This window comes from Peromyscus maniculatus, chromosome 3, assembly GCF_049852395.1.
Source record: "Peromyscus maniculatus bairdii isolate BWxNUB_F1_BW_parent chromosome 3, HU_Pman_BW_mat_3.1, whole genome shotgun sequence".
NCBI lineage: Eukaryota > Metazoa > Chordata > Mammalia > Rodentia > Cricetidae > Peromyscus > Peromyscus maniculatus.
This window is the reverse complement of record NC_134854.1, coordinates 138057751-138084636: the sequence shown is the minus strand read 5'-3', so window position 1 is coordinate 138084636 and position 26886 is coordinate 138057751. Positions and strand designations below refer to the sequence as shown.

Sequence of the window (26886 nt, the reverse complement as noted above, 5' to 3'; positions counted from 1 at the left end):
GCTAGTTTTTATTTTGAAACAGTGTTTACTAAGTTGCTCAGGCTGGCTCTGAACTTCCTCTGCAGCACAGGCTGGCCTTGAACCTTCAACCCTCCCGCCTCCTCCTCTCAAGGAGCTGAGATTATAAGCCTGCGCAACCAGGTCTAGGCAAATTTCACTCATTTCACATGGACTTGGATGAACGAGCCATCAAGGCAGGCCCTCATTAACAAAGCCAGCACACGCAAAGAGCTGGTGGGCAACATGGTTAACTGTCAGGGCCAACACTGCCACGAATGTCAGCACACACAGATGCATCATACTTGCTCCCACGTCTGAAAGTCACAGATCTAACAAACGTGGGGTTTGCAAGTGGGAGGGAGTGTTATAAAACGCAGCTGCAATGTGCATTTAGGGTACTTCATAGTTGTGCAACATGGCTAAATATGTGGAGATGTAAAAAACAGAGCATCTGAGAAATGAGGCCAGAGCTCTCCCACACAGGCAGAACACTGGAGGAGGAAGTCCGTGAAGGGAAGTGAAAAGGACCCATGCCCTGGAAAGGAGCCTGCAGAACACCTCAAGCACAGCTGTGAGACCATGAGTTCGCACACAGAACTAGGACACCGTCTTCGTCACCGTCGTCGTCGTCGTCGTCGTCGTCATCGTCGTCGTCGTCGGTCTGTGTATCTAGACAAGGCTGGCGGCTTGCGGAAGCAGGTCTATTACAGAGGTTCTGGGTCAAACAATGGCGTCTCTCAACATCAGTCTTAAGTACTAGGATAGGTTCCAGAGGGAGCCTGTGTCCTTTGAAACTATGAACAATAGGACAGCGCTCATATGGAATTATTTAGGGGCACCCAAGTCCAGAAGTCAAGGTCAACTCTCTGGCTTCTCAGGGAAGGACAGCCTTTAGCCTTGTTATTTCACTTTGGTCCAACAAAATATGAACTGACGGCATTTTGATTAATTGTCTGTGACCATTTCATGGGTGTCTCAAAGAGGAAAGACAAATGACTCCAAAGGAGGCATTGTTCACGAGTTCCTATCTGATAGACAGTTTACCTACCTGTTTTAAATACACCATTTCCTTCCTTATTAAAAAGGAATGGCTGGTTTTTCCGCCCTTGCCTTTTTTATCTCAAAAAAGAGGGTCACATTTCAGAGTACTTACAAGAGGGAGGGAGAAAAAAAAGCACTCAGAATGGAAACTCAGACAAAATCCTACCAGCAATCTGTTTCCTGCAGCCAGAATCAGTTGTGTTCCATCAGGCTTAAATGCGAGGTCGTAGATACTAACAGGAGACAAGGCAAAAAGACAATTAGGAACCGAAATGATGAGGTCTGCTAATGGCCAGGAAAGCAAACTTTATTTCCATTATGAAACACTGTGTGTGTGTGCGGGGCGGGGGTGGGAGTGGGGTAATAATAGCTAACAGTTGCATCTGGTTGCAAATTCCACTCAACAACCACACCTTGGCAGCCCATTCAATCATGATCTGCTCGGCAGTCAGCTCTGTGATGGTTTTCTCTCGTCCAGAAGCCAGAAATGATTCAAAGGGTCAACAGCTGAGAGCACAGACTGCCAACCATGCCACGCAAAGGCGGGACAGCTACCCAGACATTTACCAAGTACCTGTTAGGTACAGGGCACCAACAGACATGGGAGCTTGGCAGGGTCACTCTCTACCCTCCAGAATTGTCCACTTGAATGGGAACGTATAAAGCAGACACACTGGCCAATGACTCCTGTGGCACCAACTTCAAAGAATAGACTTCTCTAAGTGATGACATGTCAGTGAAGTATGGCATCTTTTTGCTCTCATACTATATGCATGTAACGGTATTTTATAACCAGGCCCTCTTATAGTGGATGAAATAATGAGGAATACTAGGAGACTGGTGAAGGAGCCGCACAGAAACTGCATTGCAGCAGGCGGTGGTGGCGCACGCCTTTGATCCCAGCATTTGGGAGGCAGGGGCAGACAGATATCTATGAGTTCGAGGCCAGCCTGGTCTACAGAGCGAGGTCCAGGACAGCCAGGGCTACACAGAGAAAAACCCTGTCTCAAAAAAAAAAAAAAAAAAAAAGAAAGAAAGAAAAGAAAAAAGAAAAAAAAAAAAAAAACAGGGCTGGAGAGGTTAAGAGCACTGGCTACTCTTCCAGAGATCCTGAGTTTAATTTCCAGCAACCACATAGTGGCTCACAATCATCGGCAATGAGATCTGGTGCCCTCTTCTGGCCTGCAGGTGTACATGCAGGCAGAACACTATAATAAATTTTTTTTTAAAGAAAGAAACACACACACATACACACACACACACACATGCATACGCACACGCACACGCACACGCACACGCACGCATGCTTGGGGGGAAACCACCTCTGTAGTGAACACACGAACTTTTTCCCTTATCAGTATTCCCTGACAGCAGAGAATAACAGTGATTTCCACAGCATTCCCATGTCATTTAGAGGTGATTCACAGCACAGTGGTGGGTCACGTTCCCATGCAGACATTATGCTGTCTAAAAGAGAGAACCTTGAGTAGCTGTCGGTTTGGTACCTTTGGGGTTCCTGAAACAACTCTCCCATGGACATGAAAGGACAAACTGGACTCTTATTACAGACAACACCATGGTTCAGGCTGGGCAGGAGCCTCGTACAACCAATTAGTAAAAGGCCTCTGAAGCCTGGGCCCCTAACCACCATACTGCACTGCCTCTACTCTCCTCGATTGCTGCCAAGTACATCAAATGTTTCCCTGAATGTTTTTCCAGTGGCTGACAGTCATTGAGCACAGAGTTACTGTATGGAGGATACAGTTTAAATGCTCAATTACCATGTGGTGTGCCCCACCGTGTGGTGTGTCCCACCGTGTGGTGTGTCCCACCGTGTGGTGTGCTCCACCGTGTGGTGTGTTCCACCGTGTGGTGTGCTCTTCCACCATGTGGTATGTCCCCACCGTGTGCTGTGCCCCACCGTGTGGTGTGCTCCAGGCCCATGAGCTTCAGGTGATTCTCCTGTCTCACCTCCCATCTCACCTCAGGAGCTCTGGGATTACAGATGTATATTACCAGATTCTTTACCTGGATTCCAGGGATCACACTCAGGCCATCAGGCTTGGGTGGTGAGCACTTTTATCTGCAAACCCTTTACCAGTCCTGGTTTGTGTTTTTGAGACCCAGCTCTACATATCCCTGGCAGACCTGCTAGCTATTTAGCTCAAGCTAGCCTCAAACTCCAGGCCATCCTCCCATCCCAGACTCTGAAGTGCTGACATTATAGGCAGGCATGTAAGAATGCTTCTTACCCTCAGCCTCTGGATCCGTCCCTTCTATGCATCTGGAGCACCTTTTCTGTGCCTGTCTGCTCAGATTGTACACCCATGACATGATATTATGCCACAGGCTACTGACTCTGGAAGATGCCTTGAATAAAAACTCTTTCCACTCACTAAGAGTTGAGAGCTGTGCCCGGGAAAGCTTGTGTCACCCTACAGGCACATACAATAGCAGATGGAGCGGACTGGGCAGGCCCACTGAGGAAACAGAAGCACATACAGAGAAGCTGTCTTCCGCTGATAGCTGCCTGACAGAGGTTGAGCAAAGGTAAGCTGTCTGGCTTTCCAGCTTGGCGTAATGCATAGAATTAAATCCTGGCCCAAGTTCTGCATAGCTCTTCTTCACTGTTATGTGGTAACAGGCCTGGCTTCCTTGTCTCAAACATCCTTGACATGTGTCACATTCAAAGCAAGTGGCAGACTGTAAAGCAGAGGGAACTGGGACCAGGGAAGCTGACCTATCTGAACTTCACTCTTATCCATAAAACAAGGTAGAAAGCTGTCCTCCTAACACCAGGGGTCATGGGCTAGCCTTCCATAAAGTGCCTAGCATCTGCATACCTTTATGATGAGCCATTAGCTTGGAATGGGTTTGTAGCTTTCATCTAGTCCTTGGCCTGTATACATCTGAGCCAGTCATAATGATTCTCAGACCTCTTCTCCAAGGGTTAGATGGTTTTATTTATGTTGGTTTTGCTTGCTTGTGGGGGCAGGGTCTCCCTACTCTGGCCCAGGCTGACCTAGAACTCCTTTGTAGCCTAAGCTAACCTTGAACTTATGGTGCTCCTCCTCCTCCTCCTCCCAAATGCTGGAATTATAGATGTGAACCCCCTCACTTGGCATTTTTTGTTGTTGTTTTTGAAACAGTCTCATTTAGCTCAGTCTGTTCCCAAACTCACTGTGCAGTTGATGTAGCTGAGGATGATCTGAACTTTTTTTAGATTTATTTATTTATCTTATGCATGAGAGCTCTGTCTGCATGTACAACTTTATGCCAGAAGAGGACATCAGACCCCACTATAGATAGTTGTGATCTACCATGTGGTTGCTGGGACTAGAACTCAGGTCCTCTGGAAGAGCAGCCAGTGCTTTTAATCACTGAGCCATCTCTGCAGCCCAGCCTTGAACTTCTAATCCTCCTGCCTCCACTACTCAAGTGCCAGGATTACAGGTATGTGCCGCCACTCTTGCTTCAGACCTTTTTATTACATTTATTTATCTATGTGGGGAGCACACAAATGCCTTGGTGCACGTGTAGTCAGAGAACAGCCGACAGGAGTTGGTTCTCTCCTATCACGTGGGTCCCAGGGATCAAATTCAGGTCATCTGACTTAGCAGCAAGCACCTTTACCCACGGAGCCATCTCAGTGTTAAGTGTCTCATTTGGGCTAAGCCTAAACAGTCCTCTCGGATGTGAAAGTTCACTTTCTGGATGTCCTACAGTGTACTTTCTTAAATTACAACATCTAATTTGTGATTATGAGTCACCCAACATGAGTGCTGGGAACCAAACTTGGGGCCACTGGAAGGAAAAGCAGCAATCAGCAATCGCTCTGACTGCTGAGCCATCTCTCCAGCCTGGTTTGCCCCAATTTAACTCCTGCTGGACTTGGAACCTAAACAACTCAGTTTCACTCTCATGCACACAGACTTCTATATTTGACTGTTTCATAATACGTCTTCCTAATACAATCTGCAACTTGAGAGCAATGACCAAGCTTTACATTATATGTTAGACCCAGGGGCCTGACAAGTCCTAAATACACTGATCACAACTGGCAACCTACCAGGATTTTATGTTTAACTCCACCCCCAGGCTTGAGTGATATCACATCATCACAGAATCCCCAAACTGGGAAGCACTCAGACTGTGTCATGGAATCTAGCACCCACCCAGGCCATCTAGCCTCAGCCAGTACACTCGAGCCTTGTTGTCCACTGGCAATCTGTGCTACCATGCCAGGCTCTCTCCCAACTTGTCCTCTTTTATGAAATGGATAAACTGTCAAACCTGCATGATCAGATTTCACTGCTGAGAGATGACAGGTGAGCCCTGCCAGTTGTCCTCTACATACTGAAGTTCCAAGGTGCTCTTCAAACCCACCACAAGCCACACATGCTACCCTGCTTAGCGCTGTGGAATTTGGGGTTTGGGTTTTGTTTGTTTTGTTTTTTTGTTTGTTGTGCTTAGATGAAACTCAAGGCTTCCCTCCACTTTTTTGGAGACGAGCTCTCTAATTGACTGGAGATCTCCTAGTCTTAGCTTCCTGAGTAGCAGGGATTTGCAATCTCAGATAAATTATATCACTTCATTAAATTTGTAATGTGGTGCTAAGAATGCTGGGCCTCACACATGACGGGCAAGCTCTCCACCACTGAACCACACCCCCAGCTCCCTCAGTCAATCTCAGAATCTTTCAGTGCTAGTTAGCCTGCCTAGAATAAGATGGGCCAGCCTAAAAGGCACTGTGCTTGAGATGAACCCAGAGCAGCATATTTAAGGGAGAAAGAAAACTAGGAGTTCAGAAAAGAAAAAAAAAAATAAGAGAGAATGTAAAGGTTAGGAGCTAACTCAATGGGTGACGTGCTTACTGTACAAGCAAGCAGGAGGAGGAGGACCTGAGTTTGGGTCCCCAATATTCCACGTAAAACCTGGGCACGACAAGTCAACCCAGCAATGGAGATGTGGAAACAGGCAGATCTAGGGCTTGATGGCTAGCCAGGCTAGCTTAAATGGTTAACTTCAGATTCAGTGATGAAAGCTTATCTCAGATAAATAAATAAATAAATAAGGTTGGGGGCTGGAGAGAGAGCTCAGCATTTAAGAGCACTCGATGTAGAAGACAGGGCTCCCAACAGCCACGTGGTGGCTCACAACTGTCTTTAACTCCGGTTCTAGGAGATTTGATGCCCTCTTCTGGTCTCTGCAGGTGTCAGGCACTCAGGTGGTGCACAGACATACATGCAGGCAGAACACCCATATACATCACATAGAAAAAAATAATAAAAAGGTGGACAGAAATAGACGAAGACACCCAGTGTCAACCTCTGACCTCCTCATGTGCACACACAGGCAAGGGCATCTGCATGCTGCACATGCGCACACACATACCACACACAGGAAGAAAGAAAAAGAGGGAGGAAGTGGAGAGAATCAGTTGAGAAGGACCTTTGGGTAGGAAAATGGAGTCTTTGGCTAAGCTCCAACACAAATCTAAATGTCAGCAAGCCTAGAGGGAAGGCAGCCAGGGGACCACCCAGGAAAACGCACAATTTGACATGAGAGAGGGGTCACTCTGGGTTTATGAGGAGCAGAGCAACAGAATCACAGCAACATGTCCTGAGTGAGTTCTGCTGCTGGACAGACAGAAGCAAAAGCGCAGAGCAGGAGTCCGTGGCTGCATGGGGAGGCGTTGGGCGGGGGGGGGGGGGGGGGGGGGGGGGGGTCAAGGACATCTGGGATTGATGGATTCTACTACTAGGTGTTAGTTTTATTCTGTTTCGTTTCATTCCATCGGCTGGCACATGTTGCCATCATCAGGCTGCTGGGTTACAGAACCTCTGCACCTATTCTAATAGACTGTTTCAAATCTGTAATCGCCAGATAAGCAGTCTTCACTGGTCATTCATTCACTTGGTTATTCATTCATGCACATACACGTCTATTCACCAAATAGTAACAGGCTCCAGAAACATTTGGAAATAAGAGATAACCATTGCTTTTACAAGGTCTCTAGACTTCTGGGATAAACAGATTAAAAAATAACTCTCACACCCAACAGACTCGAAGTACCACAGAGCAGAATGAACCAAATTCCGTGCCAGGGGTTGAGAACAGAGCAGATCAGACTGCATTTGACCAGCAAATGTTTTGTTTGGCCCACATGGTGTTTTACTTTGTTTTTTCTAATTAGGTGCCAACATTTAAAAATTAGGACATTTCACATTTACAACGCAGATTCCTAGCTTCTGGTAAAAATAGGAAGCTCTGCGCACACCAGGCCAAATTCCTCCGCAGTGGGAATTGGCAGGAGCGGAGCAGCAGCTGCCCCTTTCCCGCAGAACGGGAACTTTCCAGTTTGCCACAGTCCTTGCCGCTCCCTATTGCTCTCCGACACAGACGCCAAATGCTTGGGCGCCAGTTATGCCAGCTTGTGCTGTGGGTGCTCTTTTTCATTTATTTTTTGAGAAAGCCACTATGGGGCCTCACTCTGTAGCCCTGGCTGGCCTCAAACTCAGAGATCCGCCTGCCTCTGCCTCCTGAGGGCTGGGATTAAGGCGTGGGCTGCCACCATCCCTGGCTGCGGGTGTTCTTATACTAGAGTGAAGAGAAAAGGAATAAAACTGTGCTATTACCCTAGCACTGCTGAGGTTGAGGACCAGAACCCCAGGACCAATCTGGATTACATGAGACCCTGTCTCAAAAAAATAAGAGCAAAAGCACTTTTTAATGTTTAAAATGTTATTTACTGGGGGCATGCGTACTACGGAGAGCTTCTGGAGGTCAGAGGGACACCTGGCAGGAGCTGGTTCTCCCCTTTACCACGTGAGCTCTGCGGATCAATCTCAGAGCACTGGGCTTGGCAGCCAGCACCTTCAACTGCTGAGCACCCTACCGCTCACCTCCAGACAGGTTTTTATTAAAATGAAAGACACTGGCAAGGTGACATGTTTCAAGCACGGTGCAGGAGCATGTCCTGCAAGCAACAGAAATCCCTTATATTTAAGGTGCAAAAGAGTACAGCCTATTCACATTGCTTGCCTGATAGAAACTGAAGGGAGAGGCTGAAAGAACTGGCTTTGGAATAGGGTAACCTGAGCTGGCAAGCTGGCTCCACCTCACACACACATTTAGCTACACTTCAGCTTCCTTGCTGGAAATTGGAGGTAATTACAGCACCTACCTCAGAGCCGCGGTGAAGAGGCAATGAGGTAGAAGACACAAAGATCTTGGGCAATGTCTGGTCAAGTCAGCATTAGCTGATACTTGTGAAAGCTGCTCCAAAGCCAGTCCTGAGGGATTGTCACACATAGAAAGGCTTCGGGACAGATGGAGTGGTGTCACGACGTACAGACCATTTAGAAGACTCTGTTCTTTTGTCCACCCCCCTCCAGAGCTGAGGACCGAACTCAGGCCTTGCGCTTGCTAGGCAAGCGCTCTACCACTGAGCTAAATCCCCAACTCCTCTAGGAAGATTCTAAGTCAGGCCAAGAACTACTCAATAAGCCATAATTTCCCAAAATGTGTTCCTGGCTAATGAATTTTGGTGACAAAATAAAGTAGACATCAAATAGCACTGAATTTTAAGATGGCAAAGTTGTTGTATTGCCATTCTCCTTTATAAAACATTTTTTTACTCTCCATTAGTTATTTCGGCTTTGGAGACAGGGTTTCTCTGTGTAACAGCACTGGCTGTCCTGGAACTCGCTCTATAGACCAGGCTGGGCTCCAACTCACAGAGATTCATCTGCCTCTGCCTCCTAGGGATTAAAGGTGCGCACCACTACACCCTGCCCGTGTTTACTATTTATGTGTAACAGTGTGTGTGTATGTGTGTGAGGTACACATGCCATGGCGCTGGTGTGGAGGTCGGAGGACAACTTTGTAGAGCTGGTTCTCTTCTTCCACCGGGTTGTCACTGGGCAGCAAGTGCCTTTACCCTATGAGGTAGTTTCCCAATCCAATTTCTTCTGTTTTTTGAGACTGGGCCTCACAGAGCCCAGGTTGGCCCTGAACTCACAATGCAGCTGAGAATGATCTTGAACTCCCAATCCTCCTGCTTCCTCCCCCAGAAGTGCTGGGATTACAGGCTTGGGCCCAGCTTTCTTTCTTTCTTTTTTTTTTTTTTAAAGATTTATTTATTTATTATGTACACAGTGCTCTGTCTGCATGTGTCCCAGTGGCCCAGAAGAGGGCATAGGATCTCATTATAGATGGCTGTGAGCCACCATGTGGTTGCTGGGAACTGAACTCAGGTCCTCTGGAAGAGCAGTCAGTGCTCTTAACCGCTGAGCCATCTCTCCAGCTCCCCAGCTTTCTTTCTACCCATTTTCAAACTATTTTTATTTCTCTGTGCGTAATGTATGTGTACGTCAGTATATAAATGTGCATGAATATACACAGTTGTGTGCGTGTGATTTGCGGAGGTCAGAGGGCATCAGGTGTCCTCCTCTTCCTTAACCTGGGGCCACCCCTCCCCAGGTAAGTTGATGGCTAGCAAACCCCGTCAATCGTCCTGTCTTAATTTCCCTCTGTAGCAGCATGACAGGCTTGCACAGGACCCCACCTGTCTTTCATGTAGGTGCTGAGATCAGAACTCTCTGCTCTTCGTGCTTGTGTAGGAAGTCCTTGCTCTAAACTACTAAGCCCCTTTTCAAACTTTCTAATCGGGAGAGTGTCTTTATGTGATGCTTATCCTACATGTCTCTCTGACCTTAATGGGAATGTCCCACTTGAGACACAGTAGACCACATGGAAACACTCCCTTTTAACAGTCCCTAAATGCAAGTTACTCACACGGCTATGTTTGTTCCTACTTAAACGGTTTAGTTATTGCACTTGGGACAATGATATTGATTTTTCATATATGGAATAATTTTCTGCATAAAACCATGTCTAAATAAAAGTAAGGTAGGCTGAACATGGTGGCATACTCCTTTAATCCCAGTACTGGGGAAGCAGAAGCAGACGGATCTCTGTGAGTTCAATGCCAGCTTGGTCAACATAGTGAGTTGCAGGCCAGCCAGAGCTTTAAAGTGAGACTTTTTCTCAAAAAAAAAAAAAAAAAAGTGAAGAAACTTAAAAAATGTCAGGTAACCAAAATTTGGACACTTGGAAGATGATCAATGGTTAGGAAGCTGAGAAAACACTGGGGTGGGTGAGAGAAGTCGGGACGGGATTTTGAGAAGAGAGAAGCAACACTGGATCGTGATGATGTGTAAACGCTCCAGCAGATCGCCACCCTCGGGAGGTCCCCAAGCCCCCTCCAGGAACTCGGTTTCTCTTTCCATTGCGGAGTTTGGAGGCGCAGCATCAGAGCGCTCGGCCAGGCCGCAGGCCCGTTGCCATGGCAACACGCCAGTTCCCGCCGCCTCCCCCACCATCCCCGAGCGTCCCGCTCCTCACCACTGCTCCGCTTTGTCCCTCCACGTCAACACGGCCCTCATCGCCGATTCCCTCACGCCTCGGGCCCCTCCTCCCTGCCTCGGCAGCAACAGGCTTCTCTCCGCAAACCACTTCGGCTACCTGCGCTACCCTTGGCAACGCACATGCGCAATGAGCCGTGCGTGAGTTCGCAGAGCCCCCAGTACGCATGTCCAAAAGGGAGCCGGGCTCCGCTCGCTGAAGCGCCGAGCGCGCCGGGACGCAGCAGGCGGAAGCGGAAGTATGACACTCGCGATTGGTCACGGAAGATGGGTGGGGCGGGGCGTCTCGTCGACGGAGGGTGTGATTGGCGGGGCCCTGGTCATGGCGGCCGTAGCTCAAGCGGCGGCGGGAAAGCCGCTGTGCGGACTGACGGATTCGCCCGCCAGTCTTTGGGTCCCGCCCAGTGTTTTGAACTGTGTTCAAGTTTCGCTCCGCCCCTCGACCTGGAGCTGCGGCCCGGACCCAGTGGACCGGAGCCGCAGGGATGGAGAGCCCAGACCTTGGGGACAGCTTAGCCCCCTCCATCACCCTCAGAGAGAGCCTAGTTCCAGACCCGCCTGGGGACCTCTGGCAAGTTGTTAACCCCTCTCTAGCCTCAGTTTCACCATCTATAGAATGGGAGCAGGGGAATCGCTCTTGTGTGGGTCTTTCTAACCATCAACACGAGGTGACGGACACCCGGAGCTATCGCCCCTGTGGGAACGACTTTGGGGGACTGGGGAGGTTGGAGGACAAGGGAGGTTTTGTGATGCAAGCAGTTAGCCTGGGTCGGAAGGGCCTAGGAAGAAGTGGGAGCAGAAGGTACGTTCAGCACCCATGAGCGCCTCAGAAACAGTCATGTGAAAAGTCACAGAGGAAGCTACTGTTGGGTCGGGGCTAAAATGTTGCACCTATTTGCATGTCTCAGCTCTTGACCGCTCAAAACAATTTTAAGGTCTGGGCACTTAACTAATTTGGCAGTGTTTACCTAGTATACAATAAGCCGCGGGTTCGATCGGCAGCACCGAATAGCCGGGCTTGGTGGCGCAGGCCTGTGGAGGCAGGAGGATCAGAAGTTGAAGATGAGTCTCTGGTACGTGGTGAGTTCAAGGCCAGCCTGGGGTGCATAAAATCTTGTCTCAAAAGCAAACAACAGCAACAAAACCTTTTTTTCTTTTAATTCCTTCGTTCAAGGCCAGCCTGGGGTGCATAAATCTTGTCTCAAAAGCAAACAACAGCAACAAAACCTTTTTTTCTTTTAATTCCTTCCTTTTTACAGATGGAGGGAGGAGATTTTGAGTTCAAAGTGCCTTTCTCTTGGGAGCTCAGCCTATAGCAGATGGCAGAGCTGGCTTTTTCCACCCAGCTTATTAACCTAAGTGTGTGGTGGTTCCCCCAGGTTTCAGTTACCTTGTCTCTCTCTAGACGATCTTTCTAGCTGATAGTTAACCCCAAATTCCATCAGAGTGCTGTGGTTCTAACTGTGGTCATTCACTAGTTCTTACTTAGTTTCCCTATTGTAGGAAGCAGGTTGGGACTTGTTCGCTTTTGTTTTAAGATTTACTTTATTTCCGTGTGTCTTTATATGTGTACACAGGTGTTGGTGGAGACCAGGGGAGGATGTCAGACTCACTGGAGCTGGAGTTGCAGGCTGTTAGGAGCTGCCTGATGTGGTGCTGGGTACTGAACTGGGGTCTGGAATATTCGCTCTTAACCACTGAGCCATTTCTCCAGACCCTCACCTTTTAAAATATATAGTGTAGTGATTAAAATACACTGCACTCAAGGCTGGAGAGAGAGAGCTCAATTGCTAAGAGCACTTATGCTCTTCCATCATGTTGGGGATCCCCTCCCCTGGAACTGCCCTTTCCAAACCCGGCCCTCAACTCGCCAAGCAGGAGCTCCTCTCCCGGAGGGTATTTAAGGCCCCCCAGCCTCATGGTTTTCCCTCCTGATTTCTCCTCTTCCCCTGGGACCACCAAGGAATGTTCTGCTCAGATTAAAACCTGGACTTTAATTCCGCCTGATCTGATCGGGGTATGGAAACTTTTCACTTAGGACCTAGGTTTGGTTCCCAGCACCCATGGCCCAGGAGATCCAGCCCCCTTTGGCCTCAGGACCTGCATGAACATGGTGCACAAAAATAAAGTCCTTTAAAGGAGGGAGCGGTACACTGCACTGAAGGTTTTGTAGGGACCCCCACCCCATAATAGTATGGAGAAGTATTAGGCCACAGTTCTGTAGGCCTGGGTTCTGGTATCAGTTCTGCAAGAGATTGGATTTCATTATCACACAATTTATCAATAAGAGTAAGTTTTAACCTCACAAAGTGATAAGAATCAAGATCTAAAGATTTGGAAGTTCTTAGCCGGGCGGTGGTGGCACACACGCCTTTAATCCCAGCACTCAGAGGCAGAGGCAGGCGGATCTCTGTGAGTTCGAGGCCAGCCTGGGCTACAGAGTGAGTTCCAGGAAAGGCGCAAAGCTACACAGAAAAACCCTGTCTCGAAAAACCAAAAAAAAAAAAAAAAAAAAAAGATTTGGAAGTTCTTACCAGAAGTCATGCACCTTTTAGGGGGGTTACACTGTTTTATGAAAGTGGTAGGTATTGTTCCTCAAAGATGCACACACATGTGAAATGTTCCTCTCACTTGTTTGCAGAAAAGAGGATTGGTTGCTCCATTTAAGCAGTTCTGCTGATCTCAAGTGAATGCCAACTGTTATCACAAACCTTTATAGTAGCCCTATTGAATGATTACCAAAAAAGAAAAAAAAATAGCAGGCATTTTCAACTGTTACTGTGCAGAGATTCCTTTTTTTTTTTTTTTTTTTTTTTTTTTTTTTTTTTTTTTGAGACATGGTTTCTCTGTGTTACAGCCCTGGCTGACCTGGAACTCACTTTGTAGACCAGGCTGGTCTGGAACTCACAGAGATCTGCCTGACTCTGCCTCCCAAGTGCTGGGATTAAAGGCGTGCGCCACTACTCACTGCTAGACTCCTAGCATTTTAAAAACCCATGTCGGAGGACAAGCAGCTGTCGGAGATGGGAAGATACTCACGGCACAAGACTAGCTCGCTGACTTTAATCTCACCTACCACGGTCCGAGTATTTTCTGTAGTCCCGGACTGCCGTGGGTTGAGATTGAGTAAGCGGAGGAAAAGAAAGTTTGAATGAGTTCATCACTGGGCTTTGTTTTTCCAGCCAGGAAGATGCTGCCATTGGGCTGGGAAGAGTGGAAGATGGGAAGGAACTGGTGCTCGGCAGTGGGTGTAGCTCCCGTCTCCGCGAGCCTGCTGCTTCTGCTCAGTGTGGAGGCACTGCAGGGGCAGAATGCCGGGGGCCCGTCCCGTGTGGATGGAAGAGGGTTGTGAAGCAAAGGCTGTCTGGGAAAACTGCAGGAAGATACGATGTCTGCTTCATCAGGTACGCACTCGTGGAAATGAAAAGACAGCCAAGTGGTTCTTGTCAGTGATGGGAAAGGTTAGTAAGAACCTTAGGTCTATGGGCTGGGGAATGGCTCAGGACAAGGCACTTGCCAAGCAAGTATGAGGACCTGAGTTCGGATCCCCAGAACCCATCTAAAAAGCTGAGTAGGTGTGGCAGCTGCCTGTAATCCCAGCCCTCAGAGAAAGCTGGCTAGCTAGAGTAGCTAGAATTGGTGAGCTCTGGGTTCAGTGAGAAACACTGTCTCAAAGTGGAGAGTGAGAAAAGATACATAATTTTCACTTCAGGCTTCCACATGTATAGGCACACATGAAAACACCCATGCACACATGCATACACTATACATGCATACATAAGAAAAACTTATTGTAAAGCCATTATTGTTCCTTTGGTGTCACTGGTTAGTTTTATCAAGTGATTTGGGGACAGTCACATAAACACTGTTGATCCTGCTCTCGATGGCTAACAATACATTTGGATTTAAGCTATATTTGAATGCTGATCTTATATTATCATAGAGGAATCTATTGAAAAGGGCCATTTATCACATTTTGTTACTTTAAAATGGCAAACATCTTTGGTGACATTTAGAAACAGTTAATTGGAAATCTGAAGTGTGGTTCAGTTCTTTTTAAAAGTCACTCCTGTTTACTAACCTAAGCGTCCTTTAATTTCCTTCTTTCTGTTTAGCCCACAAGGACTGAAGTTCAGATCGAAGCGTTCACTTGCTAATTATCTTCTCAAAAATGGAGAGACTTTTCTTAAGCCTGAAGATTTTGACTTTACTGTACCGTCTAAAGGGGGCATCAGGTCAGGTTATAAAGACCAAAGCTTGGCAGCTCTGACTTCCCAGCAGCCAGAGGAAAGTGACCTTTCAAACCGGAACCTCAGGACACGGAGCAAGCAGAAAACAGATGTGTTGCCTCTACCAAGGGGTAATTCAGAGTCGCCAGGCAGCAGCAGCAGCAGGCTGTCGAACTCTGTTCATTTGCTATTGAAAGATGAGGACGTTCATGACGCCAGCTCTGGAAAGATGAGAAAGCCCGGACGAAAGGTGGCTGCTTCGAAAGGAATTGGAAGTGAGAGAACCAAACAGAGGCGCAGGAAGAGCCTCTCAGATTCTGCTCGAGGTAACAGAGAAAGAGAATCTGCGGTTCAGGAAGCAGACGCTAAAAGGGAGCTGGTTCCACAGGAATGTCAGCTCAACAGAACCCTCTACCCGGCCGATGCCTGCGCAAACCAAGAGACTGTTGGCCAGGCTGGGGAAGAAAAGCCACCGAGTCCAGGATCAGACCTTCATTCCACCCAATTAGCTTCTGACCTCACAAACAAATTACATTCAACTGAAGACGCAGGTGATGGGAAGCGTGAGCAGACTTTTTTAGAATTAGAGGAAATCAGATCAAAGGGAGACCAAGAGGAGGAGATGCATTTGCATATCGACGTTTTACAGAGTAGCTCTGAAATGCCCAGCGGCTCACAAGCCAAGAAACACTTCACTTCTGAGACGTTTCGAGGTACTTGGCACGTGAAAGTGCTGTTAACTGTGTGGTGATCAGTTTACCCTCCTGGAGCTTGTATTCCTTGCCTGGATGTGGTTGAGATAGGGAGTATAGTGAAGAGGAGCCACATGCCAGATATGTTCTCCCAGTTAATCCCAGTATCTACCCTCTTAGTGATTTTTGGGCACACGGTTTCATATATCCCAGGCTAGCCTGGGTCTCACTGTGTAACTGAAGACAACTTTGAGACTGTACCCTCTTGCCTGTGCCTCCTGGGTGCTGGGATTAAAGGCCTGTGTCACGACGCTACTTTTTTAATGCAGTGCTGGGCATGAGACCCAGAACCTAATGCATGGTGGGCAAGCGTTTTAGCAACTGAGCCGCATCTCCATCCCCTAACTGAGCTTTGAGCTCACTGGTCATCAAGTCATCCAGCCCTTAATTATGGCAGAGAGGGAATCGGCTGGCTACAGCCAGGATGCCCAGCAAAGGAAGACTGTGGCGTGGCTGCTACACCTGCCCGGGGCAGCAGCTGCCCCACTTGCCATCGTCTTTCTAGACAGCAATCTTAAGACTGTAAGGCGAGTTAAAAGGCTTCTTGGTGAAGAATGTAGGTAGTAACCACTTTTGTACAAAACTGACCAAGAGTAGTCAGCATCCTCCCACCCCTCCTGCGCTGCCGCTGTGTGACCCCCAATTTAATTTCATCTATATCACAGTCTCTTTATCTTCTGTTACAGCCTGGTGCTTCTCTAAAAGGCCTAGGAGCTCTCAATAATTCAAAAGTATAATTGCTCAGTTCATGTATTATTTGTACTGTGCTCTTCACAGAGTCCAGGGCTTGGCAGTTTTGCCTATACAATGCCTCAGTGAATAATAGATAAAAAGATCTGAGCAGCTCTGGGTTATTCATTATGCCATAACAGCATAATGAATAACTCCTTTAAAGGAGAATAGTAATTTTAATTTTGCTGAGACTCCTTTGGGGAAACAGACTGCACAGATTGGTGGAACCAGGGTAACACTTGATTTCTGCTTTCAGTCCCATCCTTAATGGCGCATCTTCTCTGTGCCTGGGATTGCTGTATCTTTACTAGGAGATGGCCACATATACCTAGGGAATGGATAAGAATTCCTCAGTGTATGTCCTTTGAGCTTCTTAAAGAAAGCATTGGATCATATGGATTGACTGCCGTCATAATGGGCAGGTTAAATATTAGAAGCATCCTCCCTTGACTACTATGGACGTATTCAACTCATCCTATACTGAAGTTTAGTTCTCGGTGTAAGAGGAAGTACTGTTGGGTTACTAGGTGCCCAGTAGAACAATAATTGCCTGACTAGAAGTATCAAGTAGTCAAGGAAGCTGGGTAGTTATGAATGGGAACCCTTGAAAAATCTCAACTTTCCATAAGATCGGCTTCCTTTGTTCTGTTCCATAGTTTCTTCTGGGCTTTACCTGCCCAGACTAGAATACAAAAGACACTGACATCATTATGTGGAGACTTGGATATTTGCTGCAGTGTTTAGTCAACCCCAGTATCATTTTCTGGCAACTATTTAATTGTTAAGCCTTAGTTTCTGAAAATTTAAGGAATAACCCTAACTAGTCCCATTTTTCACATCAAGACAAGAGAAGGCAGCTCCAGAGACGGCTCAGCAGTTAAGAGCACTTCCTGCTCTTCCAGAGGACAGGAGTTCAGTTCCCAGCACCCATGTCAGGTAGCTCCTAGCTCCTAACTCCAGCTCCAAAGGATCTGATGTCCTCTACTGGCCTCCACAGGTACCCACACACAAATTAAAATAAAAACTATTATTATAAGGTAGCAGAGTATGGTATTACATGTCTATAATCCCAGCGCTTGGGAGTTAGGTGTAGAAAGACCAGGAGTTCAAGGCCATCCTCAGCTACATGGCAAGTTTGAAGTGAGCCTGCACACTGTCACAAAACAATAATTGTGAGGTAAAAATGGGAAGTGAAAAAAGATGGTTTTACAATATACAAATGTAAGATATTATTAACTGATACTCAGAGGGTGTGGCTAAAGGGAGTATTAAGTATGACCATTTAAAATAAATGACAGTTGTAGAAACTTGAAAGGTCTTAATAACATTGGTTAAGATTTTTATTTCATATTGATGTGGGTGGCTGGATGGGTGTGAATGCCACATATGTGTGGGTACCCACAGAGACCAAAAGAGGTTAGTAGGTCCCCCAAAGCTGGAGGTACAGGCAGCCACTCACCACTGGTACTAGGAACTGAACTCTGGCCCTCTGGAGGAGCAGCAGGTGCTCTGAGCTGTTGAGCCGTCTCTCCAGCCCCTCGGTTTGTTTTTTTTTTTTTTTTGAGACAGAAGCTTGCTGTGTAGCCCAGGCTAGCCTTGAGCTCCTGTCTCTTCCTCAGCCTCTCCTGTGTTCTGCCTTTTTGGTAAATACAACTGCAGAACCTTTCAAAGGCACATAAAATTATAGAAGAAAAGAAAAATTACCACTTCCAACAACCACTGTACCATCTTCAACCTATTCTCAGTATCTGTGTGTGTACATACATACACATATGAATCCATGTTTATAAAATTAGGATCATATGTAGAATCTTGACTTTTTTTTCATTTAGAAATAAATGTCAGTGGGAAAATATTCATGATAGAGTCTCAAAACATTTTAATGACCACATCATACAAATACATTAGGATATTCATACTGCTGTGGTTTTTCCATACTGTGAGCTGGCCATGTAAATCACAGGACAGTAAAGGACTCGGGCTCCTGAGCTAGACTGCCTGGATTTCCAGTGTAACTCACACTAGCTATGTGACCTGGGGCTTAGTTAGCTGCTTGTGTCTCAAATCTCCTTATATATCAAGTGGAGATAAAAATAATGCCCAGCTGACAGGGTAGTAGTGGAATTAGAGTAATGTGTGTAGGTGTTTATTATGTAGCCCAAGCTAACCTCAAACTCTATACTCCTGCCTCACCCTTCCATAAGCCATAGATTCTCTAGACTGTTTTTACTTTTCAGAAGACAGCATCCCACGAACTCAAGTAGAAAAAAGGAAAACAAGCCTGTATTTTTCCAGCAAGTACAACAAAGAAGGTACCCACCCTTCCCCAAGCGGTTTGGGGGGTCCAAGTCTTTCATGAGTACAACTCTGACACCCCAATGTTTTCGTAGCTCTTAGCCCTCCAAGACGAAAAGCCTTCAAGAAATGGACTCCTCCTCGGTCACCCTTTAATCTTGTTCAAGAAACACTTTTCCATGATCCATGGAAGCTCCTCATCGCAACCATATTTCTCAATCGGACCTCAGGTTTGTGGGGTAGTGTCATCTGTGTCCTGGTGAGGAAGGAGAGAACTAAACTGGTTAAGAGGCCTGGGTTCAAGGTCCATTTTGAGTTCGTGACATTGGACAGCGCCTTTCCCTTCCAGCCTGCAGAGCTCTTCACCTATGGGGACTTGAGGCTGGATGACAGCCAACATCCTTTTTAATACTGATTTCCTACATCTGGATTAGCTTTGGTCATCGGTGAAGGAGCAGTTCATATTTCCCCTCCCTCTCTCCTCCTTGGAAGCTCTCTGTGTTCATCGAATGCATATGGTAGTTATCTATAGGCCAGTTTTGGTATAATTTGGACCAGTAACCAAGTAGATTAACAGTGTTGGTATTTGGCTCTGTAAGTTGGTACTGGTTCAGGTAATGATTTGACAGTAGTTAAACAAGCAAGGCTGGGAATATAGGTCAGTGGAGCCCTTGCCCAGCATGCACAGTACCTGAATTCCATTCCCAGAGCCACAAACAGTAATAAGAAAGCCGCTGCCTGGAGTTCCTAGATGAAAAACTACCTGGACACAGAGTCAGCCTTTCCCAAGACATGTCTGCCGTTGTTTGCTTCCCAGGCAAGATGGCCATCCCTGTGCTTTGGGAGTTTCTAGAGAAGTACCCTTCAGCTGAGGTGGCCCGAACCGCTGACTGGAGGGATGTGTCAGAGCTTCTTAAGCCTCTTGGTCTCTATGATCTCCGTGCAAAAACCATCATCAAGTTTTCAGGTATGTTTCCCTAGCCCCAAAGGAAGAAGCAAATTGTGGCCACTGGAGGCAGCCACACCTTAAACTTTAATGCCCTCGGATGCTCTATTAATTGAGGTCATTTAGCTCAAGCATGGAAGACATTTAAAGCAGCCTGCTTGCCCCACACCACAGACTCCTGCTGACCCTAACCATAAATCTTTGCCCAACACTGAAGTAGCCCTGTGTATAGAAGCAGGAAGTCATTTCCTCTGACTAGTTAGCAAAGCATAAGAGAGTGGTTAGGAGGAGGCAGGTGATCGGGTGCTGCTTCAGAGGGAGGGGTCATCCTGCCCCATTACAAGTCTTCCTCGAGGCTGACCACATGTGTGGGGTATGTGTCTTCAGATGAATATCTGACAAAGCAGTGGAGGTATCCGATTGAACTTCATGGGATTGGTAAATATGGCAACGACTCCTACCGGATCTTTTGTGTCAATGAGTGGAAGCAGGTAAGCCCACCACCAGCCATAACATATCCAGCACATTTGTCTCTAGGGCAAAATAAGTCCACCAGTATGCCTAGATGTATGAGACGGGGCCCTGCTGTAGTCCCAACCAGATTTGCCCTCAGTTCAAGGAGCAACAGGGGCACGAGGCTATGAACTGTCGGAGGGACTCCTCGGGTGCTGCCCAGGTCCCTTTGCTGTGGCCTCTGACTGACTTGAGCAGTCTGTCACTCCTGACCCTGTTGCAGTGTTTCCATCCATTTCTGTCTCTAACACTGGCAGGGTTTCTTCCTGTTAAAAGGAGCGCCTAGTGCTGGGAAGGGATGGCTTGGCCGGTAAAGCGCTTGCCCTGAAGAATGGATTCAGATCCCCGGAACTTACATAAAAGCCAGGCATGGCGGCATGCAAGTGCAGTCCCAGCACTGTGGGAGCAGAAACAGGAGGGGCCTGGGAGCTCCTGGAGGCCCCTGTCTAAGCTCCTAGACCAGGTAGCCTGGCCTGTGTGGTGAAGTTCAGGCCAGTGAGAGACCCTTTCTCAAACAAAAAGTGGAAGGTGGGCCAGGGACATGGCTTAGCGGGTAAACATATTTGCTGCATGAGCCTGGCACCTGAGCTCCGTCCCTGGAACCCACATAAAGGTGGAGGTAAAGAACTGACTCTAGGGCTGGAGAGATGGCTCAGGTTAAGAGCACTGCCTGCTCTTACAGAGATCCTGAGTTCAATTCCCAGCAACCACATGGTGGCTCACAACCACCTGTAATGAGATCTGGTGCCCTCTTCTGGCCTGAAGGGATACATGCAGGCAGAACACTGTATACATAATAAATAAATAAATCTTAAAAAAAAAAAAAAAAAAAAAAAGAACTGACTCTAAAAAATTGTATTCTGAGGGCTGGAGAGATGGCTCAGCGGTTAAGAGCACTGACTGCTATTCCAGAGGACCCTGGTTCAATTCCCAGCTCCCACATGATGGCTCACAACTGTCTATGACTCCAGTTCCAGGGGACCCAACACCAACAGCAAAACTCCAATGCACATAAAATAAAAGATTTTTTTAAAATGTCCTCTGACCTTCATAGACATGCCTCATAGGCACAACTAGTAAAATTTTAACTTTTTTCTGAAGGTAGAAGGTACCTGAGTCCTCTGACCTCACACATGCACAGGCATTCATGCCTGTGCACACATACCAAACACAGGCTCCTCTACAGGAGAGCAAATGTTGGGACATCGAATGTCTAATTGTCAGGTTTCTCCTCCTGTCTCATACTGGAGTGTGGCATCTATTCCACTACCTTCTGTTGGTGCCCAGAACTGGTGCACTCTGATGGCAGCCTGGCAGCGGGAGGATAGCCTGGCACACTGCCCTTTCCCTGACATAGTAAATCAGTGTGGTCTGGAGAAAGCAGTCCTCCTTCAGCACCAGAGCCATCCGTTTAGCGTCCCGGGTCTGTCACTTCTGAAAGCTGGGTGCCCATCTTGACTCCTGTCGTCACGCTTCTGCTCCGGCTCTGGGCTCGCTCTGGACTGAAAGGTACTTTGTAAGCAACGCAGGATTTCTGTCGTATGCAGTATAATTGTGGACAGTCATAGTTGTACTGGGTTCAGGGTCCCTGTTTATGGCAGGTACATTATGATAAACTCCCTCACCAAACCTTTAAATGTGTGTTGCATTTCTTCCAGGTGCACCCTGAAGACCACAAGTTAAATAAATACCATGACTGGCTCTGGGAAAATCATGAAAAATTAAGTCTGTCTTAAAGCTGCCTGTTTGAAGTTTTCTATGCATTGCTTTGTGCTTCTATTTCCAAGAGCCCTGTGGGGTACAACAAGCTCTCTTCCCAGGCATGTGGATCTTCTTCAGTTTGTTAGAAGTCAGTGTGTGTCTTAAGCCTCTGCCACAAGTAGATCTTTGTCACTGAGTGGTGGAGACATATTTTGACTTTGAAAAGGTAATTGTTGGGTAACAATCCTAAAAGTGTGTTCAGTTTTTCCAGTGATGAACAATGTGTTGGTGCTCACAGCCAGTTGTCAGCACTCCTGCTGAGGAAAGGCTAAACATGTGTTCTCTTCCTGTACAAAGTGATATTGGGGTGTACAGTTGTCATTTGAAGAAAGAACTTGCCACTCTTAGGGATATCGAAGTGTTACGGGCATTTACCTAAGAAATCACCAAATAAAAACTAAATTGATCAACACATCGTGGTACATACCTATAATCCCAGCACTCGAGAGACTAAGGCAGGAGGATGGAAAATTGAGGGCCAGCCTGTACTACATAGAGAGAGACTGTCTCAAAAAAACAAACAAGGCAGGGCAGTGAAGTGGCTCAGTAAATAGTCACTTGCTACTAAGCCTTAGGACCTGAATCCCATCCCTGGAACCAACACCTGTGGGTTGACCTCTGACCTTCACTTGAACTCAAACATACATATTATATACATACATAATTTTTTTTTATTTATTAAGAGATTTTTCTATTCATTTTACATACCAACCACAGAATCCCCTCTCCTCTCTCCTCCCACCCCCCCAGCCTTCCCCCCCAACCCACCCCCTATTCCCACCTCCTCCAAGGCAAGGTCTCCCATGGGAGTCAGCACAGCCTGATACATTCAGCTGAGGCAGGTCCAGGCCCCTCCTCCCTGCACCAAGGCTGTGCAAAGTGTCCCATCATAGGCACTGGGCTCAAAAGCTGGCTCATGCACCAAGGATGGTCCCAATCCCACTTACTGGGGCCCCCTAAACAGTTCAAGCTAAACAACTGTCTCAGCTATCCAGAGGGCCTAGTCCAGTACCATGGGGGCTCCTCATCTATTGGCCCACAGTTCATGCATTTCCACTAGTTTGGCTGGTCATCTCTGTCCATTTTCCCATGGGAGATGAGAACATAGGGGAACGGGAGGTTTGAGCTGGAACAGGGACAGTGGGAGAGCAAGGAAAGAGATACCATGATAAATGAAGACATCAGGGGAATAGGGAGAGACAGTACTAGGGAGGTCCCCAGAAATCCACAAGGATGACCCCACCATAGACTACTGGCAATAGTGCCTGAACTGGCCTACTCTGGTGATCAGATGGCTGAATACCCTGTCATAGAGTCCTCATCCAGTGACTGATGGAAGCAGATGCAGAGATCCACGACCGGGTGCCAGGCCAAGCTCCAGGAGTCCAATTGATGAGAGAGAGGAGGGATTCTGTGAGCAAGGGACATTATTATTATTATTTTAAAGAAATAGTCTAGAGAGAGATGGCTCAATGATTTAGTATGCTTGCTGATCTTCCAGGGGACCTGAGTTCAGTTTTCAGCACCCTCATCAGGCAGCTCACAACTGCCTTTGACAACAGCTCCTAGGGACCTGACACCCTCTTCTGACTTCACTGGGTACCTTAGCACATGTGACATATATGTGCATCTACATTAAAAAGAAAACAACAGAAAAGTGAAGTCCTGATTACTAAACACTATTTAAGATAGAATTTGAAAATTAAATTATATCTCTCCCCCCTCAAAGCAAGCATCCACTCAAAATGCCTAATATTGCATTCCATTTTTCTTTTTTTTTTTTTTTTTTCAAGACAAGGTTTCTCTATGTAGCTTTGAACCCTGTCCTGGATCTTGCTCTGTAGACCAGGCTGTCCTGGAACTCACAGAGATCCACCTGCCTCTGCCTCCCGAGTGCTGGGATTAAAGGCGTGCCCCACCACTCCCTGACAGATCCCATTTTTCACTAACAAAATATATCCTAATATATCAGTAACAAAGGTCCACCCATGCCTGTCATGGTGCACACTACTATAGTCCTAATCCTTGGGAGTCTAGAGAGGATTATGATCAAGTTCAACCTGGGCTATATTGTAGTTTCTAGAACAAGGTGGGCTACATGGTGAGACCCTGTCTTACCTGTCTCAAAAAAAAAACAAACCCTAAAGGTCCACCAGTGGCACAATAAGAAAATAAACAGAGGGGCATTGGGGAGCATATGTAAATTCCCAGCACTGGGGATACTGAGGCAGGAGGACCGCTGTGAATTCAAGGCAGCTTGGCTTATGTGAGTGAGGGCAGCCTTGGCTATGCATCAGAACTCCATATCAAAAAATATAAACTAAACTTGTTAAATAAAAGCTATGTTTGGAGAAGTGGTTGTCCTGTTTAATGGAATTCTTTTTGTGTGTGTGTGTGTGTGTGTGTGTGTGTGTGTGTGTGTGTGTGTGTGTGTGTTTTGAGAAAGGGTTTCTTTGTGTAGCCTAGGATGTCCTAGAACTATCTCTGTAGACCAGGCTGGCCTCAAATTCACAGAGATCTACCTGCCTCTGCCTCCCAAATGCTGGGATTAAAGGTGTTGGCCACCACCGTCCAGCCCTGTTTAATGGAATTCTTCAGATCTGATGTACAGATAGGAGTCACAGTATGTTAGGTAATTAATAATATTTTTATTAAAAAGGAAGGTCCTGCCAGGCAGTGGTGGTGCACGCCTTTAATCCCAGCACTCAGGAGGCAGAGGTAGGTGGATCTCTCTGAGTTTGAGGCCAGCCTGGGCTACAGAGTGAGTACCAGGAAAGGCACCAAAACTACACTGAGAAACCCTGTCTTGGGAGGGAAAAAAAGTTAGGTCCTTTGGCATCATGTGTTCTTGGCCACTCCCACTGGCTCTTAGAAACTGTGGTTTGACCTTAGCATCCCTGTGAGAATGTGAACATCTTATCTGCCTGTGGCTCCATTGCCACTCACTGCCTTAACCCTGATCCTTTGTGAAATCTCATCTCCTCTCCCAGTTAAGAATGGGACCTTTTTATGTTTAATGCCACTTCCATGACAGGTGGTGTAGTATCATGGTTCTAACCTCAAAGCATTTGCCTTAGAAATCACCAAATGAAAGTCCTAAATTATTAAGTCTTAATTGCCAATTGTCATTCTAAGGTTTAGTTTGAAGATTAAATCGAATGAAGGCAAAGTAAGCCAACTGTCGGGAAGCTATCTGTCGTAGGATAGCATGTGCACAGGCAGATGTGCTATGTATGGTGCAGGCTAATTGATTTTCCCCTCTGGTGCACGCAGCAGCTGTTAAGGAGGATGCTGGGACTGCAGAGATGATGGCAACCGAGTAGTCAGGTCCAGTTCCCAGCATCTCCATGGAGGATCACAGCTCCAGGGCATCTGTTGCCCTCCCCTGGCACCAGGCACATGGGTAGTGCGCACTCATACATAGAAATAATAAGTACACATAAAATGCAAAGCGAGATGCAGTCTGACCAAAGAACAGGAAAGCTGGCCACACCTCCCCTTGCACTTCACAATAACCCATCACATTTTCACAGACATCACAGCAGCACACACAAGTGCAGAGCCCTGGGCTGGGGAGAGGCACAAGGATGAAAAGGCTCTGTCGAGACCTCCCAGGACGAGAGCACGGTGCAAACAGTAATGGAAGAGAAGAAAAGGGGTAAGTGTGAGGATGAACAGACTCACAAGCAGCTCGGTATGCAGAAATCTTGGCATCGCGGGGCGAGAGCTGAGGTTAGGTAGTACAGCAAAATTCCCAAACGTCAGCGAGGAGGTAAGTAAGGCTGCAGGGCAAGGCCACTTACAGGCCCCTCCCCGTCACCACGGAGGGGAGCTCTGCCTGGCTGGTTGCTGGGGCTCCAGGCCTGCCTCTGCCCTTCAGCAGCTAAGATCACCCGGTCTCCGTGTCTTTCCTCATATCTCAGTGAAATCCTGCAGCCTTGTTCTCATGGTTTTGTAAATGTTTAAAGGAAGATGTTACGTCTGCTGAAGGTGGGCCCCAGCACAGAGAACCTGTTCAAATGTTGATCTTTGTTTTTTGACATAAAGTTTAGAAATGACTGTTTTAGGGTCAGAGACATAGTTCCACAGTTGTGTTTGCCTGGCACACACAAGGCCTAGGGCTCAGGGCCCACAGTACAAAATAATTTTGTAATTTGAGACAGAATCTTTCTGTGTAGACCAGGCTGGCCTCCAACTCACAGAGATCCTCCTGTGTGCCACCATATCTGGCCAGAATAAGATTTTTAAGTGTTCAGTTAAGTGGTTTTTGTTTTGTTTTTAGCACATCTGAAGTACCACGCAGTCGCTATCGCTAGCTAGTTCCAGGACATTCCCATCACCCCAAAGGAAACCCCATTCTAGTTAACAGGTAATCCTTTCTCCCCACTCATCCCTGGTCACCAGGAGCTGACCATTTCATAGGAATTGAACATACAGTGTGAGGCTTCCGAGTGGCTTCTTCCATTAACTGGAGTCCTCCATGTAGCACGCAGCAGTACTTCAAGTGTCTTTGCGTGAACACCCCGTATTTCACCGGAAGGTGGACATTTCAAAGGTTTATTGTTAGGACTGGCTCCCAGTCTCTGGTTTTGATTTATTATTATTATTATTATTATTATTATTATTATTTATTATTATTATTTTTGGGGGGGTGTTTTTTGAGACAGGGTTTCTCTGTGTAGTTTTGGTGCCTGTCCTGGATCTCGCTCTGTAGACCAGGTTGGCCTCGAACTCACAGAGATCTGCGTGCGCCGCTGCTGCTCTGCTCTGGTTTAGAATTTAAAGACAGTTTCTCACTGTGTATCTCTGGCTGGCCTGGGACTCGTCATGTAACACAAGCTGGCCTCGAACTTGTTCTGTCGTCCTGCCCGTCTCAGCGCTGGGATATAGGCCCTACCTGTGGTTCCAGACCACAGCACCCTGTTACAGTACCAAATACCTTTTATTTGACCTTGACTGACCGGGCTTCTCATAGCCCAATGGAGTGTAACGCTCTTTTTGAGAGAGAAAAGTGAAGCCTAAAGATGGGGAGATCTGCCAGAAAACAAAATAGGGGAATTTTTTTCACTTCCGATTCAGGAGCCACATGGGGTATAGGTGTGATTCCTTACAGGAGGCGCCAGCGTGGGGCTAAGTCTGGTCTCTGACACTTCCAGCTTCCTGGTTCTCTCCCCACCTACTTCCAGCAC

At 47.1% G+C, this 26886-nt stretch overlaps 2 protein-coding genes across 8 annotated transcripts in view; one reads left to right on the top strand and one right to left on the bottom strand.

The window, feature by feature from the left end:
- The window catches only part of Ift122 (intraflagellar transport 122), a 73059-nt gene extending 62331 nt beyond the window's left edge, over positions 1 to 10728 (bottom strand). For 2 of the 4 annotated variants that reach the window (XM_042273882.2, XM_042273884.2), the window contains exons 1-2: positions 10450 to 10725; positions 1208 to 1274 (exon numbers count right to left, since the gene is read on the bottom strand). In XM_042273882.2, coding sequence (XP_042129816.2) covers positions 1208 to 1274; positions 10450 to 10490 — 108 coding nt within the window. In that variant the 5' untranslated portion in view covers positions 10491 to 10725. Of the gene's footprint in view, positions 1 to 1207; positions 1275 to 10449 lie in introns of all 4 variants that reach the window. The other 2 variants (XM_042273881.2, XM_042273880.2) reach the window with 2 other exon arrangements.
- A 10-nt stretch (positions 10729 to 10738) lies between these two features.
- On the top strand, positions 10739 to 22109 carry Mbd4 (methyl-CpG binding domain 4, DNA glycosylase). Of its 4 annotated transcripts, XM_042273886.2 has the most exons (9): positions 10754 to 11040; positions 11442 to 11542; positions 13652 to 13873; positions 14585 to 15411; positions 18420 to 18494; positions 18573 to 18707; positions 19295 to 19444; positions 19811 to 19914; positions 21595 to 22109. In XM_042273886.2, exons 1-9 carry the CDS (start codon positions 10792 to 10794, stop codon positions 21670 to 21672), a joined length of 1941 nt encoding a protein of 646 aa, XP_042129820.2. In that variant the 5' UTR covers positions 10754 to 10791; the 3' UTR covers positions 21673 to 22109. The 4 variants fall into 4 exon arrangements, with proteins under 4 accessions (XP_076423771.1, XP_042129824.2, XP_042129820.2 ...); XM_076567656.1 differs by lacking the exon at positions 11442 to 11542 and having other exon boundaries at positions 10739 to 11040; positions 18423 to 18494; XM_042273890.2 differs by lacking the exon at positions 11442 to 11542 and having other exon boundaries at positions 10739 to 11040.
- Positions 22110 to 26886: the final 4777 nt, after the last annotated feature.

What these genes read in the sequence shown, in the direction of transcription:
- Mbd4 (XM_042273886.2), top strand. Translation starts at nt 10,792, where the DNA reads ATGGCGGCCGTAGCTCAAGCGGCGGCGGGAAAGCCGCTGTGCGGACTG. An exon ending in GACCCGCCTGGGGACCTCTG is followed by an intron (nt 11,041 to 11,441) that starts GCAAGTTGTTAA and finishes GTGTTTACCTAG; the next exon opens with TATACAATAAGCCGCGGGTT. An exon ending in CACTTCTGAGACGTTTCGAG is followed by an intron (nt 15,412 to 18,419) that starts GTACTTGGCACG and finishes TTTACTTTTCAG; the next exon opens with AAGACAGCATCCCACGAACT.